The sequence below is a fragment of the Oncorhynchus clarkii genome, chromosome 1, assembly GCF_045791955.1.
Source record: "Oncorhynchus clarkii lewisi isolate Uvic-CL-2024 chromosome 1, UVic_Ocla_1.0, whole genome shotgun sequence".
Lineage (NCBI taxonomy): Eukaryota > Metazoa > Chordata > Actinopteri > Salmoniformes > Salmonidae > Oncorhynchus > Oncorhynchus clarkii.
The window spans coordinates 34,987,497-35,012,076 of record NC_092147.1 but is presented as its reverse complement, the minus strand read 5'-3'; the positions used below and the strand labels follow the sequence as shown (position 1 = coordinate 35,012,076).

At 41.4% G+C, this 24,580-nt stretch overlaps 1 protein-coding gene across 2 annotated transcripts in view; it reads left to right on the top strand.

Annotated features, from left to right (window-relative positions):
* Positions 1-4,218: 4,218 nt before the first annotated feature.
* Positions 4,219-24,580, top strand: part of LOC139406435 (serine/threonine-protein kinase WNK1-like) — a 57,257-nt gene continuing 36,895 nt past the window's right edge. For both annotated transcript variants that reach the window (XM_071149021.1, XM_071149010.1), the window contains exons 1-2: positions 4,219-4,351; positions 8,522-9,740. In XM_071149021.1, coding sequence (XP_071005122.1) covers positions 8,997-9,740 — 744 coding nt within the window. In that variant the 5' untranslated portion in view covers positions 4,219-4,351; positions 8,522-8,996. The remainder of the gene's footprint in view (positions 4,352-8,521; positions 9,741-24,580) is intronic.

Sequence of the window (24,580 nt, the reverse complement as noted above, 5' to 3'; positions counted from 1 at the left end):
ACTAGCCCATGTCAGCAAACGTTTTTTTATTTAGGTTGTTCCGCCCATAGATATTGTTGTAATTCTTTTGTCACTCAAATATCAAATGAATACAAATTAGACATGGTATAGAATTGCAAGAAAAATGTGCTTCACAGTTGCAACATTTTCTTTGCACCCCATGACAGAATGTGTAGTATTGTAGGAATTAAACATTAAACCTTCAAAATTCTCTCCACCAACGAGGGCTGTTTACAGTTTGTGTCATGAACAGTGCTTGTGCCCGTAGATATAGACGTGGAGCGCGCAGGCGGGGTACGGGATGTTCCCCAATGCTGGAAGGGGGACCCCAAATTAAAAAGCTTGGGAACCCCTGTTCTAATGTATAAATCATTGGAGGCAATCCAACTTTCTAAAGCAGGGGTGTCAAACTCAATCACTGCATGGGCCATATTGAAAAAAAAACTACGAATTCGTGGGCTAGGCGTAGCCTAGAGAGACAGTTGGCCTGGCCTGCGACCTACGAAGTGGCTAGAGGCCCTTATGATAAAAGTGAGGCCTCAAGTCCACTGTTCCTTGAACCAAAAGCGATTGAACTTTCCCTGTAGAATGTCTACTCAAATTCTTGGTATGTTTTGTCCCGTTTTGTCATTGTTGTCTTGTATGATTTTCTCTTCTACATTATCACGAACGTGTCATGATATATAGATAACGGAACATTATGCATTCTAAAACTCTGCCTACATTTAATTTTCACCTGAAGGGGGTGGTCTTGTTTACTTTTTCATCATCAAATGGTTTACACCGGGTCTTCGTGTTTTTCTGGAGCAGCAGTGGACAGGACAGTAGGCCAATAGTATGGCAGGGACAGCGCCAAATATTTGGCCAAAGATTGTTATAACTAACCCAAGATAGACCAAATCCGGTCGCGTCATAGTGGGCAGAACAAGAAAGCAGATGGGCAGAGCCAAGCACGAGCTAGTGAGATCCTATTGGCGCGTTTTAGCATTTATTTGCATATTTCATTTATGGAACGCCTACCCCGTATGCAATAACGCATTATTCCCTTGCACTCCTTCTCGCAATTTTTTAAAACGTTGGCAAAGGGTGAAGTCTACAAAACACAGTCTACTCTGTTTGTTTCCGTTTCTAGTTTTGGAAACAGAAACCTGTTTAATCGATAAGAACATTTGCAGAATGTCAGCTTCATCTTCCCCAACTGCCTGCCACTGGGATTCCTCTCATCACCATATTTGGTAGTTAGTGGAACCGCCAACCGGTTGCTTCAAATTTATACATCTGGTGGAATATCTGGCTCATTGTTCTATCTGCATTCTTGGAGTGTGTATGAAAGTGGGCTTGTCAACAGAAGTGGGTGTATTGAAAGCGGATCATCTAATTGGGGAGATTTCTTGCCACTCAAGACCGTTTTGCGTGGCTGATTGGGATGCACGACCAGTTTATTGTTTAACTGTATCATTTTAGCTAAGCCTAACCTTAACCTTTTTCCAAACTTTAACCTCATTCTACTAACCTGCCACGTTAATTATCCAAACCAGCTATACATTTTAGCAAAGCTAACCCCTTTCCTAACCTTAATTTTATTCTCCTAACCTGCCACCTCAATTATCCTAACCTGCTATGGTAGTTCTCTTAACTTGCACTGTAACTTTAGTGTTTATGTGAGGTTGCAGTATTCATTGATGATCACTGGCAAGCCGTGGTGCCTACATTTCAGGCCATTTAGTCGAATGACCATAGCTCACACATAGTAGAAGGTTCTCCCATCTCCACAGAGGAACTCTAGAGCTCTGTCAGAGTGACCATCGGGTTCTTGGTCACCTTCCTGAACAAGGCCCTTCTTCCCCAATTGCTCAGTTTGGGTAGGTGGCCAGCTCTAGGAAGAGTCTTGGTGGTTCCAACATTCTCCCATTTAAGAATGATGGAGGCTACTGTGTTCTTGGGGATCTTCAATGCTGCAGACATTTTTTGGTACCCTTCCCCAGATCTGTGCCTCGACACAATCCTGTCTTGGAGCTCTAGAGACAATTCCTTCGACCTCATGGCTTGGTTTTTGCTCCAACATGCACTGTCAACTGTGAGACCTTATATAGACAGGTGTGTGTTTGTACAAATAATGTCCAATCAATTGAATTTACCACAGGTGTACTCCAATCAAGTTGTAAAAACATCTCAAGGATGATCAATGGAAAAAGGATGCACCTGAGCTCAATTTCGATTCTCATAGCAAAGGGTCTGAAAACTTATGTAAATAAGGTATTTCAGTTTTTTATTTTTAATACATTTGCAAAAAAAACTGTATTCTCTTTGTCATTATGAGGTATTGTGCATAGATTGCTGAGGATATGTTTTATTTAATACATTTTAGAATAAGGCTATAAGGTAACAAAATGTAGAAAAAGTCAAGGGGTCTGAATACTTTCCGAACTTCAGAAAGTTTTCATACCTGAATTAAAAATGGATTAAATGTACTCTATTTTTTTCTCACCTATCTACACATACTAGGTCCTTGCCAAGGAGAGGATTGGTGCCTTCTAAACACAGAAAGGCAGCGTTGATTCTTCTTCTTTGGGTTTATTGGAGAACTACACGCAAAAATGTGTATTGTCGCCACCAACAGGTGTGAAAAATTCACTAAAGAAAAGTAAATTCCACTGTCTACAGGAAAGATCAAATTAACATTATTCCACACAAACTATGAAAAAAAGAAGAAGAAAAAAAAACGATATATATATTTATTCCCGCTCCTTCAGTCATTTGAAACCTAAAATTCCCTGCTCAGGCTTGACAGGGCGGGACCACACGAGACAGTACCAATGATGTACAGTGGCTTCAGAAAGTATTCAGACCCCTTGACTTTTTACACATTTTGTTGTGTTACACCCTGAATTTAAAATGAAATCAATTTAGATTTTTTTTGCAAAGAAGGGCACCTATTGGTTGATGGGTGACAGTGAAAACATGTTTTTGCAAATGTATTGAAAATGAAATAAAAAAATATATTATTTAGATAAGTAGAAATATAAAATGTACATACAATACTTTGTGGAAGCAACTTTGGCAGCGATTACAGCTGTGAGTTTTTATGGGTAAGTCTGTCTCTAAGAGCGTTCCACACTTGGATTGTTTTGCCTGTGCTTAGCTTCATTCCATTTATTTTTTATCCTGAAAACTCCTCAGTCCTTAACAATTACAAGCATACCCATAACGTGATGCAGCCAACACTATGCTTGAAAATATGGAGAGTGGTACTCGGTAATGTGTTGTAATGGATTTGCCCCAATCATTACACTTTGTTTTCAGGACAAAAAGTTAATTCCTTTCCGCATTTTTTTGCAATATTACTTTAATGCTTTGTTGCAAACAGCATGCATGTTTTGGAATATTTGTATTCTTTACAGGCTTCCTTTTCACTCTGTCAATTAGGTTAGAATTGTGGAATAACTACAAAGTTGTTGATCAATCCCCAATTGTTTTTAACCAATCTACCAATAGGTGCCCTTCTTTGCGAGGCATTGGAAAACCTCCCTGGTCTTTATGGTTGAATCTGTGTTTGAAATGTACTGCTCGACAGAGATGAGGTAGTCACTAAAAAAACATTTTAAACACTATTATTGCACACAGTCCAATCAGCTGATTATGTGACTTGCTAAGCACATATTTACTCCTGAAGGTATTTTGGCATGCCAGAACAAAGGGGTTGAATACTTATTGACTAAAGACATTTCAGCTTTTCATGAAAGAAACCTAAATTCCACTTTGACATTATGGGGTATTGTGTGTGTATGGGCCAGTGACAATTTAAAAAAATATATATATATCATTTTAAATTTAAGCTGTATCACAACAAAATGTGGAAAAAGTCAAAGGATCTGAATACTTTCTGAAGGCACCGTACATATTCGAGTCAGTACCAATGATGAACAGTGCCTTCAGAAACTATTCAGACCATTTGACTTTTCCACATTTTGTTGTGATACAGCTTACATTTAAAATGAAATCCATTTTTTTTAAATGTCACTGGCCCACACACACACACACACATATATACACACACACACCGTTTTTGTTTCGTAGTTTGTGTGGAATAATGTTAATTTGATTTTTCCTGGAGACAGTGGAATTTACTTTTCTTTAGTGAATTTTTCACCCCTGTCCAGTTGGTGGTGACAATGTACATGTTTCCGTGTAGTTCGCCAATAAACCCAAAGAAGAAGAATCAACGCTGCCTGTTTGTGTTTGGAAGGCTCCAACCGGCTCCTTTGGCAAGGACCTTCTTGGGTAAACAAACGTCTCGGAGTTTTCTCACAGCTTGATGGCTACTTATGGATGGAAACTTGACCACACAACGGTAAATGAAACGACAGATTAACGTATTTCTATTAGTATTAGCATTCTATGAGCGGGAGAGAAATCGCAGTTTTGGCAACGCGGAACTGTCCTTCGATGTTCTATGCGGAGATGGGCTAACAAAGAACTCTCGCTCCAGCTAGCCAACGCGAATCAGACAGATTTCAAACAGTCAAGTGCCAAATCTCATGTTCGTTTTTTGTCTTTGTATTATTATTATTGTTTTGTGTTAGTTATCGTTTCGATTTCACAATAATGTAATTTGACAAACGTTAATCAATTGTTATTTTATCAAGTTGGGGTAGCTAACTGTTAAGTTGCTAGTCGCCATCGTAGCTCGGTAACTTAAAGTAGTTAGTTAACTATGAGATATTTCCAAAGACAGTAAAGTGTGAAGGTAGGCTAACTGCTTCTCCGACCACACTAGTTGGCGATACCATGGGGACCTTGGCTACCTTAGCTCATGCGTAGAAACACGTCGTCGGGTCTAACGGTCGTCTCGCGCCGAACTGCGCATGTGCAGGCTGTCAACTCAAAGGCACTCCTGTGATATAAAGTTATTTTTTTACGAAAATTAAAACGTGCCAGTTGGTCAGTTTCACGAGGTTGGAGGAATAAGATGTGAAACCACTTAAGACATTTGCTTCAATCTAGGTTGCGCCTTTAGATTTTGAGAAAATTAACAACCAAGTAAGAATTGTTCACTTCTCTGGTTTGGTTGGTCTGTTTCTCAAGCATTCCCGGAGGTCTTGCAATGTTGCGGCTTTGGGTTTAGAAACGTTTTATATTTCTATCACTCATTTTTAGGTAAGTTAATAATACTAGCTAACTAACTGCGCAGTCGCCATGGAATGATGGTGAGCTAACAAACTAGTAGCTAACGTTTGTCGAAAGACTATACAGAAAAATAAATAAAAAGACGATACATATTTATTTTTTTAACGGTTGTTTTTTTTCTTTGTATTTTCTTCTACCAGATCTATTGTGTTATATTCTCCTACATTCAATTCAAATTTCCCCAAACTTCAAAGTATTTCCTTTCAAATGGTACCAAGAATATGCATATTCTTGCTTCATTTTAGGGGAAAATAGAGAAAAAGTTAGGCTAAAACTGTTAATCCAATATAAATCCCCAATCACAATTGTAACATCTTTGATTGCAGGCGACGTTGGCTCGCTAAACTCGAATATAAATAGGTGTAACTGTCGTCTCGGCCGAACTGCGCATGTGTAGGCAGTAAAATCAAAGGCACTCCTTTAATATCAAGTTGCTTTTAGGGAAATTAAAACATTTCACTTTCACGAGGTTGGGAATAATAACGTCATAACTAGTTGAACACGTTATTATTCCCAACTTCGTGAATCAAGGTTGTTACTTTAGAGTTCGAGAAAATGAACAGCTAAGAAGTAATCTTTCACTTCTCTGATTTATCAAACTCTGAACCCAAAAAGATCCCAGAAATGTTCAATATGCACCAAAAGGTTGTTCTAATTTTGTGCACAAATTTGTTAACATCCTTGTTAGTGGGCAGCAGGTAGCCTAGTGGTTAGAGCATTGGATTTGTAACTGAAAGTTTGCAAGATCGAATCCCAAGCTGACAAGCTAAAAATCTGTTCTGCCCCTGAACAAGGCAGTTAACCCACTGTTCCTAGGCCATCATTGAAAATAAGAATTTGTTCTTAACAGACTTGCCTAGTTAAATAAAGGCAAAATAAAAAGTGAGCATTTCTTCTTTGCCAAAATCTGTCAGGTGTGGTGTAACGTTAGACCGTCCCCTCGCCCATACCCGGGTGCGAACCAGGGACCCTCTGCACACATCAACAACAGTCACCCACGAAGCATCGTTACCCATCGCTCCACAAAAGCCGCGGCCCTTGCAGAGCAAGGGGAGCCACTACTTCAAGGTCTCAGAGCAAGTGACGTCACCGATTGAAACGCTATTTAGCACGCACCACCTCTAACTAGCTAGCCGTTTCACATCCGTTACAGTGGCACATCAAGAAGCTGATTAAACAGCATGATCACAGGTGCATGTTGTGCTGGGGACAACTAAAGACCACTCTAAAATGTCCAGTTTTGTCACACAACAGATGCCACAGATGTTTCAAGAGTGTGCAATTGGCATGCTGACTGCAGGAATGTCCACCAGAGCTGTTACCAGAGAATTTAATGTTAATTTTCTACCATAAGCCGCCTCCAACGTAATTTTTGAGAATTTGGCAGTATGTCCAAACGCCTCACAACTGCAAACCTGGTGTGTGGGCGAGCGGTTTGCTGATGTCAACGTTGTGAACAGAATGCCCATGGTGGCGGTAGGGTTATGGTATGGGCAGGCATAAGCTACGGACAACCAACATAATTGCATTTTATCGATGGCAATTTGAATGCACAGAGATACCGTGGTGAGATCCTGAGCCCCATTGTCTTGACATTCATCCCCCACCATCACCTCATGCATGATAATGCACGACCCCATGTTGCAAGGATCTGTATACAATTCCTGGAAGCTGAAAATGTCCCAGTTCTTCCATGGCCTGCGTACTCAGCAGACATGTCACACTGTTGCGCATGTTTGGGATGCTCTGGATCGACGTGTACAACAGTGTGTTCCAGTTCCCGACAATATCCAGCGACTTCGCATAGCCATTGAAGAGGAGTGGGACAACATTCCACAGGCCACAATCAACAGCCTGATCAACTTTATGCGAAGATGTGTCGCGCTACATGAGGCAAATGGTGGTCACACCAGAAACTGACTGGTTTTCTGATCCACTGACTGGTTTTCTGTTGGTCACAAGGTATGTGACCAACAGATGCATGTCTGTATTCCCAGTCATGTGAAATCCATGTCTGTATTCCCAGTCATGTGAAATCCAATGAATTCATTTAAATTGACCAATTTTCTGTATATGAACTGTAACTCTTTGAAATTGTTGCATGTTGCATTTATATTTTTGTTGTGTGTGAGATATATATATATACATACACACACACACACACACACACACACACACACACAAACAAAATAACTGATTAAATATTGAATTTGGCATTTACTGCTATAGCCCATAGAAATGTATTGAATAACACAATGACAAAACAGAAAGTAAATAAATAATAAGGAACAAGGTTTTGAAGTGAGATCTATATCTGAGATGGAAAAGATCTTAGAAAAAATAAATGTACACCCATGTTTGGTCATATTATTTTTGCCACATTTTCCCCCCTATGCATGTTTTACAGCCCGGTACTTACTCCCCTGAAGATTGTGTGCGTCTTAGAGCAGAACAACCAACACCTTTGTTTGTGAGTCTCCCCTTTCGATATTGGTGTGTAGCTCCGACGGTTCGGTCTGGACAGTCGGTTTTGTGAGATGACCTCCTCAAAATGACAAAGTCAGTGACAATTGTTGTCGTACAGCCAAACAATCGACACGGTCACATATTAGTTTGTAGCTCAGACGGTTCGGGTTTTACAGACGGTTTCGTGACAATTTTCTCGTCTGGATCCTCGTGTAGGAAAAGGCCACTTTCACAAGCTCCCATGTTATGGAATAGGCGTATACTTTATATCGGCGGAAAGAGGGCCTTGAGTTGCAGCCACTACAACAAACAGTAAGTCTCTAGCATAAACACACAGGGAGCTATTCAAAATGACGTCACTTTGTGAGGCACCGGTGTGTCAATCGACTCTAGGGGGTTTAATCAATGTGGTTTAGACCCATAACAGTGTGACATAACTAGGACAGAGGGTTGCATAAAACATTGTAGTGTTTCAAAGCTGCTGTTGGCGTTGAATGCAGTCGACTACAACGTTCAAGCCAATGAAGCTATTGTCGTATTATGTGTAAATATTGTGATATTTAGTTGCCTAGTTGAATCACTGTTACTCTGCTGTGTACTGTAAAGCTTGAGATAACTGTCTGCCACTTGACCACCACAACAAGGTAGCTACAGATATTCACTCTAATGTACTGCTTCTTAACAACTTTTTTTAAACAGACATTCCTCAAACCTCTTTGCACTCATTGTGGGAATTTGGCCTGATAAGTCAGGAAATCTAGATTTTCTGACCAAACCCTCACCTCGCCTGCCCTTAAACCAGTTTTCTCTTTCCCCCCTGAATTTTGTTATGCTGATCTCATCTCTCCCTGCTTCTTTCCCCCTGCAGTGACACTTGATCTCAGCTGGCAGTGTGTGGCCTGTCGTTGCCTGCAGTGAAGCTCAGTGCCTGGAGCAGAGTCTAGCTCTTTCCCCCACCCTGGTGACTCCTTATGATGGATCGCGGTTGTACCTGGTTTCTTGCAGCATGGATGGTGTGTATCTAAAGGGTCTTTTGTATCAGCAGATTTTCCTGTTCCGTGACGGTGTTCTGTTAATTTCCATCTACAAAAGAACACCCTCCATCCAGACGCGGATCCCTGTACACCTGCAGACTGTTTTAAAGCAACAAGCACACAGCTAGGAATAAGAGAGGGGAGATCTGCAAAACAAGCTCTTGTTTAGTGGCAGTCTGATTTAAAAAAAATAAAATAAAATAAAAATAAAAATACAGATTTGTTTCATTCCAAAATCTGTATGGAGGAAGTTTGACTTCCCTTTTCTCTGTTGAATCGTATCCGCTCACTCTCGCGTTGGGTGGTGGGATGTCGGAAAAGCCCAACGACAAGATGGTGAAGTTCCTGGCTCCCCTTTCCAAGAGTGGTAATGGCAACGTAAACAACGGATCTGGCTCGGACTCACTTGTTGGTGAAAGGGTGGCAGTGGAGGTGAGGCACCGCCACCACACCATGGAGCGCGATCGCTGCACCGCCGAATATCGACCATTCTTCCGCCGCAGCGTCATCAGCGACTCTAATGCCACAGCCCTCGACCTCCCCTTACCCAGTACAATCCCTATCTTCGCGCCCATTGTACCCCCCGTGCAAGATGTGTCCCATCCTGCCGGTCCACCTCCCACCCCAAAACCTGCACCCCGTGTGACTGTGACGGAGAGTGAAGGAGGAGAAGTGAAGGTATATGTGTCTGTAGAGCAGGAGGCTGCCGTAGTACAAGATATCTGTGATGGGGAAGCAGTAGTGACTCAGCCAGCATACAGTCTAGCTGCCCAACCGCCAAGCCAAACGACAGAACCTGGGAGTGGCGGTGAAGTGAAAGAGAGGGAAGAGGGGGAGGAAGAGAAGGAGAAAGCCCGGGTGGAGGCTGAACAGAGAGAGGCTGAGAAGAAGGTGCAGGATGACATCGAGGAAGCAGAGACGAAAGCGGTGGGAACGTCGCCGGATGGGCGTTTCCTGAAGTTTGACATTGAGATTGGACGTGGTTCCTTCAAGACTGTCTACAAGGGCCTGGACACAGAGACCACAGTAGAGGTGGCATGGTGTGAGCTGCAGGTAAGAGCATGGGCTTTTTAATTTTTAATTGATTTAACTTTTATTTAACTAGGCCTTTCGTTTACTGGCCCAACACTAACTACTAGGCTACCTGCATCTCAATACTATCTATTTAATAAACTTGTATCCTCAAATCCCTCTCTTCATGACTACTGAGGTCTAGGCCCATAAGACTACCTACCTATCTTTCCTTCCTGTGACTGTGGTACTGTCATGCGGTCTGAGTCACATTCAGGGCATTTGGACATAAACTGTGTGTGTCACCGATGACACACCCTCAGGCGTTTTAAATCAGTCACAGTCATCCCAGCGTGTCCCTTCACATTGCCGTGCTCTGGTGATGCAAATTTACATGCAACTTTACGTGCACTGATATCATAGGCTAATTTATTAGGGGGTAATTCACCAACTGAGTAAGTGGAAACTAAAAAAACATGAGCTAGATTGCCAACTCTAAATATTATACCCACTGCTAGTAGCCGTCTATTAATAAATGTAATATCCTAAAAAACTTTGCAGTTGTAGCCTACCGCCCAATGAGGCCTATGCAATCGCAATGGCCAATGTGCTCAAAGTATCTCAAAGCCGTATCAAATATCTGTTGTAAAATAGTTGCTAATAATCCTCCTGATATTAGTTTAGTACACTAGTGCAATGTCTCTTTTGTTCTTCCGAACCCTCACGTTTGTATTTATTATAGGCCTTATCTCGTTAGTCGAGTTCCTGGCATTTCCTCTTTAAAATCTAGCCTGTTGCCAATAGCAATGTTACAGAGCTGACTAGGGTTGGGACAATACCAATATTGTGACAAGGAAACAAAACACAGGGGATTTAACTTGTTTAGAAAAACATCCCCAATGTCGGAAACAAACGTCATTATTTTGTCATCCAGAGTCAAATGGATTTATTTTCCAGGCTATAGCACACTATTTTACATACCGCAGGTTTTTAAAGAACCAGAGTGTGTGGCCTGCTTCGTGTTTTCATTTTTGCCATGGAAAAAATATTGGGATTCTGGTATTGTCCCAGCCCTAGGGACAACAATGTATTTTCAAGCAGGATGGACCTCTTCCTGAATATAAGGGTCATCTTCATTAATGCACAATGCAGCAAAGCTTTTTAAATGGAATTTGACAATGTGTTCATATTGACCGTTTAGTACCTACTACATGGGTCTATGCCACCACAACACCGGTGACTGTTCACATTCCAGTAGAATCTTGTGGCCCACAGCCAGAGTGATTTCCTCCCTGGTTCAGTCTCCTGAGTCACAGCCACAGCTTTTTTCCCTTTTAATTGTTTGGATTCTTTCTGGTCAGAGGAAGGGCGCTAGAGTGGCCCCACACTTCCTCATTTTGTGATGTTTTTTTTATTTATTTTTATGTAAAGAATGTGTTCTTCCTCATTGTGGTATTGGTTTGACAAGTGTTTGACAATGTGTTTATCCTTTACTCGTACAGTCACACAGAGCTGTGTTGCATGTTTTGTCTTGAAGGTCATGATGTTAAATTACAACTTCAAGTTGAAGAAAATCACCTACTAATTTGTCATTTTTGCCGATTTAAACGTGTAAGCTAGTAATGTGTCTCGCGTTAATGCAGAATAAATAAATAAATAAACTTTCTGCTCCACATCAGACACTTCTCCACTCGGATGAGAATTCACAAAGGTTGGTTATGAAATTATCAACTTTACCCTGTATATTAAAAAAAAGACCATATACAGTGCATTCGGAAAGTATTCAGACCCCTTGACTTTCCACATTTTGTTACGTTACAGCCTTTTTCTAAAATTTGATGAAGGAAAATCATTTAATCCATCTACACACACTACCCCATAATGACAAAGCAAACATTTATTAAAAATTAAAAACAGATATTGCATTTAAATAAGTATCCAGCCCCTTTACTCAGTACTTTGTTGAAGCACCTTTGGCAGCGATTACAGCCTGGTGTCTTTGGTATGACACTACAAACTTGGCACAGCTGTATTTGGCAAATTTCTCCCATTCTTCTCTGCAGATCCTCTCAAGCTCTCAGGTTGGATGGGGAGCGTCGCTGGACAGATATTTTCAGGTCTTTCCAGGGATGTTTGATCGGGTTCAAGTCCCGGGCTCTGGCTGAGCCACTCAAGGACATTCAGAGACTTGTCCTGAAGCCACTCCTGCATTGTCATGGCTGTGTGCTTAGGGTATTTGTTCGGTGAACCTTCGCCCCCAGTCTGAGGTCCTGGGCACTCTGGAGCAGGTTTTCTTCAAGGATCTTTCTTTACTTTGCTCCCTTCATCTTTGCCTCGATCCTGACTAGTCTCCCAGTCCCTGCCGCTGAAAAACATCCTCACAGCATGATGCTGACACCACCGTGCTTCACCGTAGGGATGGTGCCAGGTTTCCTCCAGACCTGACGCTTGGCATTCAGGCCAACGAGTTCTATGTTGGTTTCATTAGACCAGAGAATCTTGTTTCTCGTGGTTTGAGAGTCTGTTGGTGCCTTTTGGCAAACTCCAAGTGGGCTGTTATGCCTTTTACTGAGAAATGGCTTCCGTTTAGCCACTACCATGAAGGCCTGATAGGTGGAAAGTGGAAAAAGTCAAGGGGTCTGAATGCTTTCCGAATGCACGGTCTTTATATTGACACTCTCTGAGCCTGTCATAACAATCACAGATCCCACACATACCAAGAACGTGGAGATGCTGCTATCACAGCCCTTCCCCCTCCTCAGCCCAGAGAGAGAATTCTGCACATGCTCAGTCCGCCCCTGAGCTCATTGCTTTTGTGAATTTAAAATGGGTCAGATTCCTGACTGATGAATTTCTAATCTCCTGTGTGAAGTGCAGCAGGCTGGCCTGCCAAGGCCTGTTTCTTCAGCTCTCTATCTATCCATCTTCTATCCCCTCCTCCCCCCTCCACTTAGTCCCTTCTCTCTCCCCTTCCACACTCCATCCATTCTACAGAGATTATGCTGATAGTAGCATGTGACTAATATCTCCCCAGGATTCAGACATAAAGCATATAACCAATCAAGCTGCACATTTGATTTTCTGTTGCCTCAGGATATATTCTTGCCTTTTCTTTATTTTATGCTCCCTCTCGAATTCTACATGTCAAATCTTGGTCACAAACATAAAGTGGTGCGTGCTACGCCATTGCTGAGAAGTATAAGTTAACTATCTAAGATCTGCAAAATAAATGATCTCCAGCTCAGGGCTCCAGCTATGCATTTGGTTTGCTGATTTGCTAGCTTGCAAGATCAAGCTTCTTGGGTACAGAAGAGACAATCCCCTCCTGGATCAAGATACCCGCTGCCTAAATGTTTTTTGTGCGTAAAAAAATATGTTTTTTGAATGAAATATTGCCCATTGTGTGGTAATACCGTATACCCTGGTATGGTACAGGAATGGTATGAAATTCCAAAAGTCAATACCACCCAACCCTAGTAGGCACTATGCTGGGAGGTGCTGAAATCCCCTCACACGGTTATTAAAGCTGTCCCATGATCAGTAAAACTTTCTGCTGAAAAAAATGAAGGGAACACTAAAATAACACATCCTAGATCTGAATGAATGAAATATTCTTATTAAATACTTTTTTCTCTACATAGTTGAATGTGCTGACAACAAAATCACACACAAATTATCAATGGAAATCAAATTTATCAACCCATGGAGGTCTGGATTTGGAGTCACACTCAACATTAAAGTGGAAAACCACACTACAGGCTGATCCAACTTTGATGTAATGTCCTTAAAACAAGTCAAAATGAGGCTCAGTAGTGTGTGTGTGGCCTCCACGTGCCTGTATGACCTCCCTACAACGCCTGGGCATGCTCCTGATGAGGTCACGTCTGTCACGTGCTCAGTGTGAACCTGCTTTCATCTGTGAAGAGCACAGGGCGCCAGTGGCGAATTTGCCAATCTTGGTGTTCTCTGGCAAATGCCAAATGTCCTGCACGGTGTTGGGCTGTAAGCACAACCCCCACCTGTGGACGTCAGGCCCTCATACCACCCTCATGGAGTCTGTTTCTGACCGTTTGAGCAGACACATGCACATTTGTGGCCTGCTGGAGGTCATTTTGCAGGGCTCTGGCAGTGCTCCTCCTGCTCCTCCTTGCACAAAGGCGGAGGTAGCGGTCCTGCTGCTGGGTTGTTGCCCTTCTACGTCTCCTGATGTACTGGCCTGTCTCCATCAGCCAGGAAGCATAGGAACTGAGAAGTGGTCTGTTATTATCACCTGCAGAACCACTCCTTTATTGGGGGTGTCTTGCTAATTGCCTATAATTTCCACCTGTTGTCTATTCCATTTGCACAACAGCATGTTACATTTATTGTCAATCAGTGTTGCTTCCTAAGTGGACAGTTTGATTTCACAGAAGTGTGATTGACTTGGAGTTACATTGTGTTGTTTAAGTGTTCCCTTTATTTTTTTGAGCAGTGTACAACACCCACCCCAACCCCATGTACACAGAGGCCCATCTCTTCCCTCACAGACTAGAATAGACCAGACATGCTTTCCAGTCTCCCAGCTCCAGACAAAGCCTGTGTGTGAAGACGGGTCACGGAGGACGGGTATCACCAGGGCTCTATTAGGTGTTCTTTGATATTTTGCTGTGGGACCTAACATTTTATTTTGGAAGCACCAGTGCGACCAGGGGGGAAAAAATCACCCAGATAATAATTGTTGTAATGATAGGATTCACTGTGCAATTGTTTGAGTGCCCTAGAGAAGAAAGTGAGCACAGATTCTTAAATATTGTAAAGAATGCACCAGCAATTTGTAGTTCTTGTAACTTTCTGAAGAGAACTGCATGGGAATGCCTGTCTACCACTTTGTGTAGCCAGTTAGCGATGCCAAGTACCATCAAATATATTTTATTTTCTTCTCCTGGCCTCAAAAGTGATCTCCTGATGTGGTTTTAATCATTGTTATGGACTTGGAACATCAAATATATATTTTTTAAATAAAAAAAGAATAGATTTTGAGTGAACCTGGAAAAATTCAACCGAGTAGTTTTTTGTTGTTGTGGTTTTTGATGTTATTATGACTGGTAAGTATTCTGAGTGGCTGGTAGATTTCTTTTCATCTATCTGGTAACTTTACCAGTATATCTAACCCAGAGTCTCTGGTGTCACAGCTAGCACTGCGATGCAGTGCCTTAGACCACTGCTCCACCGCTTCTTGACTCACTGCTCGGTTAAAAGGATCGGGGTCCCGCTAGCGGTACAACTTCCGGTGAGACTGGAGGGTGCGTAATTCAATAAATAATCGTAAATATTATGGATTTTAAACATTTATAAGTGTCTATCAACTGAAAGCTTAAATTCTTGTTAATCTAAGAGCACTGTCTGATTTACAATAGCTATTACAGCGAAAACATGCAATGCGATTGTTTGAGGACGGCGCCCCACATCTGATTTGTCATCCAAAGGGTCCCAGCTATAACATGTAGTGTCGTTAGATAAAATCCTTCTTTACATCCCAAAAAGTCAGTTTAGTTGGCGACATCGATTTGAGTAATCCACTCGTTCAACTTTCAGAGAAGGGAATCTAAAAATCTACCCCTAAACTTTGTTTCAACAAGTCAAAATACGTTTCTACTTACTCCTCAGATACCCTAAAATGTAATCAAACTATACTATTTATTTCTGAAAGAAGTATGTTAATTAGGAAACCGATTTTAGCAAGTGAGTAATTGTCATTATTACAAATAAATAAAAATCAGCCGATTAATCAGTATCGGCTTTTTTTGGTCCTCCAATAATCGGTATAGGCGTTGAAAACTCATAATCGGTTGACCTCTAGTTTCAATAAACCGTTAGACCATATTTAGCTAAGCTTCCAGGTGACTAACTTAACCATTACATACATTATTGTTTTTGGTATAACCACTGACAGAGTAGCTTGTTAGTAGCTCGAGTGTACAACAGGGCCTTCTCTCTCAGGGAGGAAACCCTCAAATTTAGACTCTATTAATTCTTACAAAGATTTTCTTAGTTTCAGAAACAACCTGTATGATGATATCGCCAAGTCTGAAATCATATGACACCTCTGCACAAAATATGAATGATGGCACAGAAATGTGTAGGAGTAGCTTTGCTTTCGTTCGTGAGTGACAGAGTGAAAGCTTTTTGCATAGGCACTTTGTTGCGTTGTTGTTGTGGGACTGTAAAAAATGCCCGGAATGTAAAATAACGTTATTAACTGGTTCTCGTGCTTTTAAAATAACGGTTCTATCCTGGAACAGTATAGGGAATTCCATAAGGTAATTCAAGAAATTGTCAAATAGACTAGACCGGTTTTTCTTTCACCCTTCAATCGCTGTTGAGTAGCGCACGCGCCCCTCCCTTTGTGCTTCACAGTCCAGGGGCAGCTCTCTCCCTCCCATCCGAATCAGAACTATTGATAAATGATCCAACCCAAATGTAGAGTGGTAGTCCCTTATCCTCGTGTACAATCATCTCAAACTCCTTATTTACATCTGGTATTCCCAGAGTGGGGACTTCGCACAGCGTTTGTTTAAACTTCTCAAACACTTCTTGACACCCTGGTGTCCAGTATACTGGGTCGTGTCTCTGTTCCCCCCCGCCCTTCCGTCAAAGCGTTCAATGGCATAGCCATTGATGAGAACGATGGAATAAAACTATGGATGGAGTCAAATAGACCCCGTTCTTAATTTAACTGTCACTGCCCCACAGCCGAAATCGATTGCTACTGGGACAGTGACACGTGCATTTTGTGACATGCCCGAAACCCTATGAAAGGGTACTTCACATGGAGTCTATCAATCGACCCTCAATTTAGCACAAACGGACACACATTTACAGAAAGGGAGATATCCTGCAAACATGAACTTTATTCATCTTAACTTTGTAGCATACATTTTTCTCAGTATGGTCCCCGTTTGTCCTTGTATTATACCGGCGCGAGTGGCATGTTAATGACAGATCATTGTCTCAATGCATTTCTAAAGTCTAGATTACTATACATTTCGTGAAGACCCAACCAATTTTGTTTGGTAATCTCCAATCATTTACGGGCAACAATAATAGCTGGACAGTAATGGAGCGTTAGACAATTCAAAAAACGATGGATGTAGGAAAGATGTGCAAAAGTTTCTTTCACTGGTAATCTTGTTGTCTAGACCTGTTGCATTGACGTATGGCTTGAGTTCTGTACTTTCTGTCCCTGGGAGATCAAATAAGAAACCTGTGCTGGATTATCAGCTTTTTTTTAGTTTCACAGACCATTTCTTTGGATCGGTTTAATTCAATTTGGGACAATTTCATGTAATGGGAGCGTATCAAACAATAGACTGCAGATGCTGTCAACACTCGTATTCATCATGTGACCTTGTATGAGAACCTTCGCTTCAAATTACTCAAATATTGTGTTATTAGAGTGCTTGCTGAAAGATACTAATAACATATTAGGAACTATACTGTCAATACTCATTACACTTGACTTCAATTGATAAACCATGAGTAACATGAATCTTTCCTTTCTTTCTACTCCGAACTCACTTTCTTTTACTTTCACTAGTATACATACAGTTGAAGTTTACATACACTTAGGTTGGAGTCATTTAAAATCGTTTTTCAACCACTCCACAAATTTCTTGTTAACAAACTATAGTTTTGGCAAGTCAGTTAGGACATTTACTTTGAGCATGACAAGTCATTTTTCCAACAAATGTTTACAGACAGATTATTTCACTTATAATTCACTCTGTCACAATTCTAGTGGGTCAGAAGTTTACATACACTAAGTTGACTGTGCCTTTAAACAGCTTGGAAAATTCCAGAAAATTATGTCATGGCTTTAGAAGCTTCTGATAGGCTAATTGACATCATTTGAGTCAATTGGAGGTGTACCTGTGGATGTATTTCAAGGCCTACCTTCAAACTCAGTGCCTCTTTGCTTGACATTATGGGAAAATCAAAATAAATTATCCAAGACCTCCAAAAAAACATTGTAGACCTCCTGGTTCATCCTTGGGAGCAATTTCCAAACGCCTGAAGGTACCACGTTCATCTGTACAAACAATAGTACGCAAGTATAAACACCATGGGACCATGCAGCCATCCTACCGCTCAGGAAGGAGACGCGTTCTGTCTCCTAGAGATGAACGTACTTTGGTGCAAAAAGTGCAAGTCAATCCCAGAACAACAGCAAAGGACCTTGTGAAGATGCTGGAGGAAACCGGTACAAAAGTATCTATATCCACAGTAAAACGAGTCCTATATCGACATAACCTGAAAGGCCGCTTAGCAAGGAAGAAGCCACTGCTCCAAAACTGCCATTAAAAAAAGCCAGACTACGGTTTGCAACTGCACATGGGGACAAAGATTGTACTTTTTGGAGAAATGTCCTCTGGTCTAGTTGGAATGTTTGGCCATAATGACCATCGTTATGTTTGGAGGAAAAAGGGGAGGCTTGCAAGCCGAAGAACACCATCCCAACCGTGAAGAACAGGTGCACTTCACAAAGTGGAGGGGAAATTATGTGGATATATTGAAGTAACATCTCAAGACATCGTTCAGGAAGTTAACGCTTGGTTGAAAATGTGTCTTCCAAATGGACAATGACTTCCAAAGTTGTGGCAAAATGGCTTAAGGACAACAAAGTCATGGTATTGGAGTGGCCATCACAAAGCCCTGACCTCAATCCTATAGAAAATTTGTGGGCAGAACTGAAAATGTCTGTGCGAGCAAGGAAGCCTACAAGCCTGACTCAGTTACACCAGCTCTGTCAGGAGGAATGGGCCAAAATTCACCAAACTTATTGTGGGAAACTTGTGGAAGGCTACCTGAAATGTTTGACCCAAGTTAAACCATTTAAAGGCAATGCTACCAAATACTAATTGAGTGTATGTAAACTTCTGACCCACTGGGAATGTGATGACAGAAATGAAAGCTGAAAATATATTATTCTCTCTACTATTATTCTGAGATTTCACATTCTTAAAATAAGTGGTGATCCTAACTGACCTAAGACAGGGAACTTTTACTAGGATTAAATGTCAGGAATTGTAAAAAACTGAGTTTAAATGTATTTGGCTAAGGTGTATGTAAACTTCTGACTTCAACTGTATGTTTTCCTTCAACTCACTTTTCCACCCTTTCCAACTGGAAAGCCCTCTCAATCATCATCACCCAGTACATTTCTCTTCCACTCTAACACTAGTTTCCCTTTAACATATCTTCTATGCTTTTACCTCTCTTTCCCTCTGACATTATTTTACCAGGTGAACAAAAAGGTTTTTAATTACAGACAAAACAAAACTTATTTTCACAGGCAGGCCACTGCCCCCCTGGAAGGCTTTGTGTATTTTAGTCTACCCTATCTTTTTTTGCTGTACATATTTATTACCACTCTCCGTTGTATATTCATTTGCTGCACATTCATGAATGTCTTTATTTTGAGGTTAATATGTAATGCTTCCAAATTATAAAATACATCAGTCATCACACCAATGTTCACCAAATTTTAAATGTACTGTATCTATTGAACTACTCCTTACCGCTTTCTGCTTCGTTTCCAATTTTGTTTGTCTTAACTATTGTCTATGGTTTTGAATTGACTGATGTTTCTAATGTAACCATTTACACAGTTGCATAGGGGCCCAGCTTTTGCTGTGGGTTATAGACTCTGGAGCGTAACATCCCACGATCACCTCTTTTAACAACCTTTATACACTCTTTTCAACTCTTCTTCTTTCTCACACAATTGCTTCACTGTTTGTGGTCATCGGTCAATTAATCCGTACATAAAACGGTCAACCGAATCGTTTCTAGTCATCTCCTCCTTCTAGGCATTTTCCTTCTCTTGACTTTGGCAACTTTCATAAATTAGGTGCATTACCGCCACTGACCTCGTTCGTCTTTCATTTACCCACGTGGGTATTTTGGAGAAGGGACGTGGGTATCTGCTTCCATAAACTAATGAGGAGATGGGAGAGGAAGGACTTGCAGCGTGATCTGCATCACAAATAGAACTGACTTCTATTTTAGCCCTTGGCAACACAGATGCTCGCGAGCGGTGTGGGTGCAATTATTGAATAATATAGATTTCTAAATTTATTTTGCATCGCACGCGACTCGAGCGGTGTATTCAGCCTGTTAATGTACCAAACTCTGCCTGCGGCCAGTGACGGACTTCTCCGTCACAAATGTATTGGTTCAATGAGCTCACCAGATCTACACAACGTCTCTCGTTCCCATCATATTCATAAATTGGGGCTGTATCCCCTCGGATTTAGTAACTATGGCTCTATCCACTGTTACTGACAGGATGCATCCACCTGCCACAAAGATGTACTTTTCCATCACCCTGGATTTCTCCGTACTTCTTCGTGCAGATCACCTTATCAGTCAGGAGAGGCTTTGAGGTAGTGGGAGTACACATTCCTGCAGGCCAGTAAATGCAGTGCATTTTCACTTTGTCGTTATGGGGTATTGTGTGTAGATTGATTGATGGGGGAATTTAAAAATAAAAAAAACATTTTCGAATAAGGCTGTAACGTAACTGGATAAAGGCAAGGGGTCTGAATACTTTCCGAGTGCACTGTAATTACATTTCTCCTACACAGAGCTTGAACCTAACACTATTTTCTAAGGATCTATAAAAACAATCTATTTATACTAAGAGGATATAATAGTATAACATTGTGATTAGGACACTAGTATCACTCAGTTGTATTGGCACTTCTTTGTAAATATCAGCAGTAACATTACTGGTATGTAAATAAGTCTAACCAATGACGCATTTGCAAACAGCCCGGTATTGTGGTACGGATGTTATTCCTCTTTTGTTATTGTTTTACTCAGACATCTGTAGTTGTTCAACCACAACAAAATAACGGAAATGCTCAGTTTTAAGCTATAAGCATGTGTGATATATAAGCTCATTCTAAACATGCATAAGATGTTTTGAACTGAAATGTAGTATATATTGCTAGCATCTTTTGTAGCCAGTGATCTCTCGTGACCATGTAATGTGCAGTGTTACTACATGGTTGTTACTACATGGAGTAGCAATGTAGTGTCTTTTGTTGCTTGTATGTGACAAGCTAAGGGGGACTTGTCAGTAACATATGTCCAAGCTCAGGTTAATGCAGGAAGTAGTTTGCATTGCTTTGTAAGTGTGAACTACATAACTTGCCTAATAAGGTTTTGCTTTATACTCCATAGATGCTATTTTTGAGATGACAATGTCAGAGGAGTTCCTAGTGTTAAACAGTTGTAATGAACTGTTTTAATTACCGTAAGGGAATGGTGTGTTAGACCAGTCCGTTGCAGTGAACTGTGTTTGGAGTCAGCTAGTGAAGCAGTTATGGAATGGTAAACACAGAATGGGGCGGAGTGGTTTGAATTAAGTGTAGGCACATGGTTTTTGTCACAACATTTCTGACCCTGTCGTGACTGATTTTAATATCATGTTTTATTACATCAACAATATGTTCTATTTATTTGGGATAAAAAAAATAAGAACATTTTCTCAGCATTTCAGTTATCACATTTTGGGTTTCAATTGCTGTTTCTATAAAAACATAGGAAAAGGGGGATACCTAGTCAGTTGTCCAACTGAATTTATTTAACTGAAATGTGTCTTCCGCATTTAACCCAACCCCTCTGAATCAGAGAGATGTGAGGGGGCTGCCTTAATCGACATCCACGTCTTCGGCGCCTGGGGAACAGTGGGTTAACTGCCTTGCTCGGCGGCAGAACAACAGATTTTTACAGCTGCTGTTAAAATGTTCACACCAGGCCAAAAGTATGGAATAAGAGAACCAAGGCTATTTACAGTGCCTTGCGAAAGTATTCGGCCCCCTTGAACTTTGCGACCTTTTGCCACATTTCAGGCTTCAAACATAAAGATATAAAACTGTATTTTTTTGTGAAGAATCAACAACAAGTGGGACACAATCATGAAGTGGAACGACATTTATTGGATAGTTCAAACTTTTTTAACATATCAAAAACTTAAAAATTGGGCGTGCAAAATTATTCAGCCCCTTTACTTTCAGTGCAGCAAACTCTCTCCAGAAGTTCAGTGAGGATCTCTGAATGATCCAATGTTGACCTAAATGACTAATAATGATAAATACAATCCACCTGTGTGTAATCAAGTCTCCGTATAAATGCACCTGCACTGTGATAGTCTCAGAGGTCCGTTAAAAGCGCAGAGAGCATCATGAAGAACAAGGAACACACCAGGCAGGTCCGAGATACTGTTGTGAAGAAGTTTAAAGCCGGATTTGGATACAAAAATATTTCCCAAGCTTGAAACATCCCAAGAAGCACTGTGCAAGCGATAATATTGAAATGGAAGGAGTATCAGACCCCTGCAAATCTACCAAGACCTGGCCGTCCCTCTAAACTTTCAGCTCATACAAGGAGAAGACTGATCAGAGATGCAGCCAAGAGGCCCATGATCACTCTGGATGAACTGCAGAGATCTACAGCTGAGGTGGGAGACTCTGTCCATAGGACAACAATCAGTCGTATATTGCACAAATCTGGCCTTTATGGAAGAGTGGCAAGAAGAAAGCCATTTCTTAAAGATATCCATAAAAAGTGTCGTTTAAAGTTTGCCACAAGCCACCTGGGAGACACACCAAACATGTGGAAGAAGGTGCTCTAGTCAGATGAAACCAAAATTGAACTTTTTGGCAACAATGCAAAACGTTATGTTTGGCGTAAAAGCAACACAGCTGAACACACCATCCCCACTGTCAAACATGGTGGTGGCAGCATCATGGTTTGGGCCTGCTTTTCTTCAGCAGGGACAGGGAAGATGGTTAAAATTGATGGGAAGATGGATGGAGCCAAATACAGGACCATTCTGGAAGAAAACCTGATGGAGTCTGCAAAAGACCTGAGACTGGGACGGAGATTTGTCTTCCAACAAGACAATGATCCAAAACATAAAGCAAAATCTACAATGGAATGGTTCAAAAATAAACATATCCAGGTGTTAGAATGGCCAAGTCAAAGTCCAGACCTGAATCCAATCGAGAATCTGTGGAAAGAACTGAAAACTGCTGTTCACAAATGCTCTCCATCCAACCTCACTGAGCTCGAGCTGTTTTGCAAGGAGGAATGGGAAAAAAATTTGGTCTCTCGATGTGCAAAACTGATAGAGACATACCACTAGCGACTTACAGCTGTAATCGCAGCAAAAGGTGGCGCTACAAAGTATTAACTTAAGGGGGCTGAATAATTTTGCACGCCCAATTTTTCAGTTTTTGATTTGTTAAAAAAGTTTGAAATATCCAATAAATGTCGTTCCACTTCATGATTGTGTCCCACTTGTTGTTGATTCTTCACAAAAAAATACAGTTTTATATCTTTATGTTTGAAGCCTGAAATGTGGCAAAAGGTCACAAAGTTCAAGGGGGCCGAATACTTTCGCATGGCACTGTATATAAATAAATAAGATGTCAGATCAGTTTCAAGTCCAGGCTCTGGCTGGGACACTCAAGGACATTCAGATTTGTCCCAAAGCCCCTCCTGCGTTGTCTTGGCTGTGTGCTTAGGGTCTTTGTCCTGTGAACATTTACATCCTGGCCAATTCAATTTGAATTTCAACTCATGAGTTGAATATGAGTTGATTCCAAAATTCAGAATTGCGCACAACCATGGTATCGAACCGCAAATGTTTCCATATGCACTACAGAACGGGAAGAGAAAAGGGAAGGGGAACTGTTGGCCCATGCCATGGGCACAACAGATGAACTGAAACTAGGTCAGTTAGTTAGAGAGCAAAGCAAGCACCCCCTCGCCCCTGACTCAACCTCAGCCCTTATCCAGGCCCAGGGTCACCCCTCCTCCTGAAATATACCCTGGTTCCTTGTCACCCCTCATCCCCATCCTTCCACCTCCCTGTCCTCCAAACCCCCCTCCCTAGTAACCACACCCCCAAAGACACCCAACACGTAACAGTCAGACCAGAGCCAGAACAGCTCAGTTCCTTTCTAAATGCAGTCAGATGTCAGTCTGACAGTGGAAAGCTCCTTGTCTCTCTCTCTTTCTCTCTCACTCACACTCACAATAGGGAGCGTTTCCTGGACAACCTGGCCACTTGCCAGATCTTGCACTGATGTTGTTTCATATTGTGGTCTGGTCTCTGGTCTGGGTTGGCACTTTTAGCAGATCAGAGAGCAGATCTAGGCCTAGCAGTGTAGGCCTAGCAGTGTATCTGGCAACACTGAGACTGAGGCATAAAGGCCTCAGGCCTGTGCACAAGCTCTGTTGCCTTTTACCCCTGTTTTAGTATTTAAATAGGCCTATTGTCGAAGTGAAATTAGACTTTTTAGTTAGAATTTATTTGCTGGCCCTCTTAAGAAAAGGTTTTGATTGTTGTTGACTTTTACTGGTCCAAGAATGAAGGCGTTGGCGATCATAAAGTGTTCCAAAGAGTTAGTCTACAAATGCATGAAGGTATCTGATTTGACTTGTACCGGACAGAGCTCTGTGTTTGGATAAGAGTGCACTATGAGAAGCCTAGGTATAGTAGTAGTGAGTGTGGCCTACTTAATTTGTCTTGAACTCTTTATCAGCAATCTATTGTTTCAGATAGATGTATGAAGCTGTATTGTTTTTTTTGTGGTAGGCTAGCTTTGGCTGTTGTCTGAGTAGAGCCAGCAGTTTTTTTTTTAAACACGTGACCTGACCAAGAAAAACTCCCGTCCCTACCGATGAGAAATGTTATATATGTTATGTATGATTTGCGATGGTAGACTGAGGGGATTTGGTTAGTAGACAGGAAGAATGAGGTTTTTCACGTTTCCACTTTCGTCTCTCGCTCAGTCACGCTTTGGCCCTTTTTTGTTTTCAGTTTGGTG